This window comes from Trachymyrmex septentrionalis, unplaced genomic scaffold (assembly GCF_001594115.1).
Source record: "Trachymyrmex septentrionalis isolate Tsep2-gDNA-1 unplaced genomic scaffold, Tsep1.0 scaffold37, whole genome shotgun sequence".
Lineage (NCBI taxonomy): Eukaryota > Metazoa > Arthropoda > Insecta > Hymenoptera > Formicidae > Trachymyrmex > Trachymyrmex septentrionalis.
Window position 1 is genome coordinate 7,154,618 of NW_017305536.1, and position 5,096 is coordinate 7,159,713.

Below are 5,096 nucleotides of genomic sequence, written 5' to 3' on the forward strand. Positions count from 1 at the left end.
GATAACAAAAATTTTAATCTTTTGAAAAAGATATTTTATAGAAAAGAATTTGTAAAAAATTATAAAAGATTCACATTTGAAATATAATTTTATATTAGCAATAAATTAATATGACTATAATGCATCTACTTCCACTAGCCGTTTTAAAAAGCAACATGAGAATGTCAAATAAAAATGCTACACCCTATTGCACTACGCCTTTTTACAGAGATGCACTGATATATATGGGATGCGGTATTTTACCCTCAATATATCTTCATTAAGTCGATTCATACATCTTTCTATAGTTTCTGCGACGCATCTTGATTACCTTTTTTTCGGTAAGAAACGTCCGTCAGGAATTTTATGCGCCAGAATTGGTTTGATTACATGAAGCATGACTTTCACTCGCCTTACCAAATAAAAACTAAGAGGTTGTAGAATATACAAATAATCTGAATTCGATCTCGACATATTTATCCTCCTTGTCCCCTGCAATTGCTGAATATTTTATTGTGAAAATTTACAGCTAATACATGCAGAGCGAGCATCTTGATAATTTTCAGACATTCGCGTCGAAGGTTAACATAAGATTTAGTACAGATAAATTCTGTCCAAATAATACAGAAAACATTTACGATATAATCAATATAACGGAACGAAACATCGATATTTTTATAAAAAAAAACGGTGAAAACTTTGCTTTAATTGAAAACCCTCTAATAAGAGTCTAAACACGAGCCGTTGTTTTGTTATGCAAAGTAGTAATTTTAATAAAAATCTACGAGAGAGAAGAACATACATTTACTATTTCTTTGTTTTTCTTATTCTGTTTTATTTTTTTATCTATTTCTCTCACTTTTTCTTTTTCCGAAATTGTTAAAACATTGCAGATCTATCAAAAGTAGCTTTCTCATATTCAGACTCTTATTAGAGTTTCTATGCTTTAATGATATATATCTTTTTCTTCATCCATGAATAAACTGTGATTTATAGGAAAAACGATTTCTAAATTACGAAACATCATGCTCCGTTTATTCGCGAGATTAAGATGTTTATTTCATTTGGACAGCATTGGTCAAAAAGAATATTTTGGCTAACGACATCAATTACCATTTGGAAAGAGTAGTCCTTTGCGGTGCGATTGTTTCAAACTTTCTCGAAGCACATTCTTCATCAGCCAAGTTTCTAATCAGTCTTTGATGACACCAACGCGATCGGATTTAGTGTTCACTTCGCGATTCTATCACTCTTTTTCCTAAGAAGAAAAATTATGATTTTTCTCCCATTTCTTTATTTCGAGGGACAGAAGCTGAAGTTTCTGGACTCTGAAATTTTCAATATTAGCGAAATTGTCTGGTCCAATAATAATTATGAATTCTTCTTACAAGAACACGCGTTTAACGCAATTAATTATACCACTTCTGGCCCTCTCAAAAATTAGTAATCACGCTAAGCTCACATAAAGAGCTATAAAGCGATTAATACTTTCGGAAAGTCACCGTATGTCTTTAGCGATTGGAAAAGAAGGTCGAAAGCCAGGCTCCTAGACAAGCGGCGAGAAGGCAGACGCCTGGCTCCTGATCTCTCTGTGCTCCGACGGGCTGAGATCCAGCAACGCGCCGCAGTTTTGATCGTTGGCCGCTTGCTTGCCGATGAGCGCATCGATGCTGAAATTGCGCTTCTTGTCGACGCTCGTCGTATGACTGGCTGGCAACGTCGTGATCCTGGTGGAGGTCGGATCGATCTGCCTGATCGGCGGCGCGGTGATGGGCACTGGCTTGTAGAGCGGTGGCGGCGGTTCCAGGAAACCGCCGAGTTTCAGCGCCTCCAGGGTCGATGGAGAGAAGTCTAGTAACGGCAGACCGGGCGGTGGTGATAGATAAGCGGCTCCAGGATAAGCCAGAGCACCCGGGTGACCGCCGCCGCCACCTGGACAGGGTCCTCGGTCACCACAAATAGCGAAGGTGGCCATGATCGCCCGGTCTCGCAGCACGTAGTGCGGCGGCGGCCTCTTGTATCGCTTCCTGCGTCTCAGGAAGCTACCATTGTCGAACATGTCTTCCGCCAGCGGGTCCAGCGTCCAGTAGTTACCCTTCCCCGGGTTTCCAGGCTCGCGCGGAATCTTGATGAAGCAATCGTTGAGCGAGAGATTGTGCCTGATTGAGTTCTGCCAGGCGGGGAACTTGTCGTGGTAATAGGGAAAGCGGGACATAATGAATTCGCAGATGCCGCTCAACGTCAGCTTCTTCTGCGGCGACTGTAAGATCGCCATGGTGATTAACGCGATATACGAATACGGCGGCTTTATCAGGGACGACGACATCTTGTCGGAATTATAGCTGGATGGGGATTGATTGGAACTGCTAGATTTCCCTGATTGACTCGATGCCGACATCATCGAGTACGTTTTCTTCGAAGAACGTCCGCCGCCACCGCTTCCACCGCTGCTTCGACTCCTGCCGGCCGACGGCGGTACTGACGTCGGCGTTGGTACCGGCGAGCAGCTCGGTATCACCGGGCTCGACGACGTCTGCGACGGCGGCGACAGGTCGTTCTTGTCGAGACTCACCGGGTCGACGATCATGCTGCTGCTATCCGAGTCCCGGTCGCTGTCCGCGCAGCCGTCGCACGACAGGTTCGACATCATCATCGCACGTGGCTCCATCGTGATCGCCGCCTCATGGGCATAAGGACCTGCCACCGAGGTGCTCGTTTATTTCGTTGTCGATCCCGCGTTTGGTTCTTCAAGATTACTACTCGCTCTCATTCTCCATTAAAAGTCCAAACTCCGCCCGGTACAAAATTTTATCAAAATATTTGTTTCTCTTAGCACTTCTCTGATATGAAATCTTCGAGTTACTTACTAGTAAGAAAAAAATTGCGTATTACAAGCTCCAGACTAATCATACCAAGTGCCGAGATGTTTCTAATATGAGTTATTTCACTTATAAAAACATTTCTTAAGAGTTAGTTGCATCAATTCTTGTCCAACGTCTCGAGAGAAAACTATCCGTCTGAGTATGACAAAAATTCACACTAATCATTCACGAAATTTCTTTAGTATAAATAGTTGCTACATATAATATTTCTGTAACAATTTCTTCTGCCGAAAATTCCACTGAGTTTAGTCGTCTCAGTCTTTAAAGCAGAAGACACGCCATAACTTAGTCAACTCGATTTACTCGATTACTATTGACGTTGTAATACAAGTTATACGGACGTTATACGGACACTAAATGATTCTTCCACGATTAAGTCACACTTCTCGTAAATTCTTTCGCGGATTGTCTGTGGAGAAAACACACGAATGACTTCTGTTGCGATATATTTCAACAGAGCGACTGTCACATTCAATCCATCGCTCTATCCTCCGCTTGACGAGTGCTATCTTACGCTAATAGTTTGTTTCCACAACGATAACGGGACTTTTTTCACTTCGCTCTGCTCCTTCGTCTTGTTTTCACCTGCGGGTTCAAGCTGCGACGTCGCACACGTCAATCGTCCGACAAGGCATTGTCAAGGATGTCTCCCACGATCCGTCTTCATTTCATTGTACACTTTCCACCAGCAAATCTTTAGTATATTTTCGTTAGTTTAGTCGCTAAAAAATAATCTGCAGTCACACGCGAGATTATCGAGTCACATACGATCTTGCTTCTTCATTAAAGAACTCGATGATTTTTATTCGAACTAAATCTCGCCGAAAGTCGACTTAAGACTTCAGACATCGAGATTTGACTCGTGAATTTTTCACGGAAAATGTGAGTTCCTTCTGGCGTTGACACTGGTTTTTTTTCTGAGATTAAGACGGACCGAGATCAAACGTTACGAACTCGCGGACGACGAAGGGTACACGATCGCGAGCGGAGGATCGTCTACGGGGTGAGATTGAGGCTTGAATTGATTTGAAGCGACCGCTTTGGTCCTACGTGGGCGGACCAATGGGCGGGCGTTTCGACCCCCACCTCAACTCGCACCCCGTTAGACGAAACCACCCCAGTCGGTCGGACCGACGTGTTTCCACCCTGCGAGGGCTGCAAGAGTGGAGGAGCGACGTGGAAAATGGGGAGAAAGCCCCGGAGGGGGTTAGGATGGGAGTTAGGAAAATAGCGGGATAGTTAAAGGGACTTTCGGGGCGGGGGTTGGAGAGGGCGGGAGGACGAAATTGTAACACTTCGAAGGCTGATTTGCTTTGAGCGGCGCGATGAAGATGGAACGCGAGTCGTTGATCTACGAGCAGTCGCCGGCGACGCGACCTTCTTCGTCGTGCTTTCTCGACACCAATTTCGTGACGTCCCTTTTTTACAAACGGCGCTTTAAAAACGTCGGACTGAGAATTGATTTAATTTAGTATCTGCAGAAAATTAAGAGAACATTTTTTTAAATTTTGTAGCTTTATAATTTTTAATCACCGTTTTTAATTAATTAATAAAAAAGTTTCAAACACAGAGATGATATAAAAAAAACAACTCTCAACAACTTAGGTGTGAACATTTCATTTTAATTAGCTTAATATGTAAAAATATTTTCAATTCACATTTTAAATTATTTATTACGTTGAAGAATTATTTGGAGCAAAATTCCTGTTTAAATTTATCTAAAAATATATCCTAAGAATTAAATTTCGCCTTCTAAAATTCCTATTAATTGTTCCAAGCGCTTTTACATTTTAATCTTATTGGTTAAGTAACCTGACGCAGTAGCGATGTAGGGGTTAAGGAAATAACTAAGCGCCATTATCGCATCGCATTTTCATCGTGGAAGTGCTGCAACCAACCAACCATCGACTAGATTCGTAGAATCGCCAACAGAGCGAGACGAGCTGCACGCATCACAAGTTAACTTCCCTGAGGCAGCTCAAATAGAATCTGTATTACGCCAGAGCGGTATATAGAGAGAGAAAGAGAGAGGAAGAGACAGATAGATAAGAGAGAGGGCGAGGGAGGGAGGGAAGAGAGAGAGAGAGAGAGAGATTGCTAGGGGTGAGAAACGTGCGCGGGTATATGTATACATATAATATATGTATACTAGGGTTGATAAATGACATTCACTATAAAATTTACTAAATATATTGATATAATAATTGCTACTAATAAAATAACACGTTTTACACA

At 42.3% G+C, this 5,096-nt stretch overlaps 1 protein-coding gene across 1 annotated transcript; it reads right to left on the minus strand.

The window, feature by feature from the left end:
* Nucleotides 1-1,495: 1,495 nt before the first annotated feature.
* Nucleotides 1,496-2,947, minus strand: LOC108750506 (forkhead box protein D3-like). The gene has a single exon (XM_018489983.1). The coding sequence runs from the start codon at nucleotides 2,645-2,647 to the stop codon at nucleotides 1,526-1,528; it is 1,122 nt and encodes a 373-aa protein (XP_018345485.1). The 5' UTR covers nucleotides 2,648-2,947; the 3' UTR covers nucleotides 1,496-1,525.
* Between the last annotated feature and the right edge of the window lie 2,149 nt (nucleotides 2,948-5,096).

Excerpts from the sequence above, each read along its gene's own strand:
- LOC108750506 (XM_018489983.1), bottom strand. The coding sequence starts at position 2,647 with ATGGAGCCACGTGCGATGATGATGTCGAACCTGTCGTGCGACGGCTGC.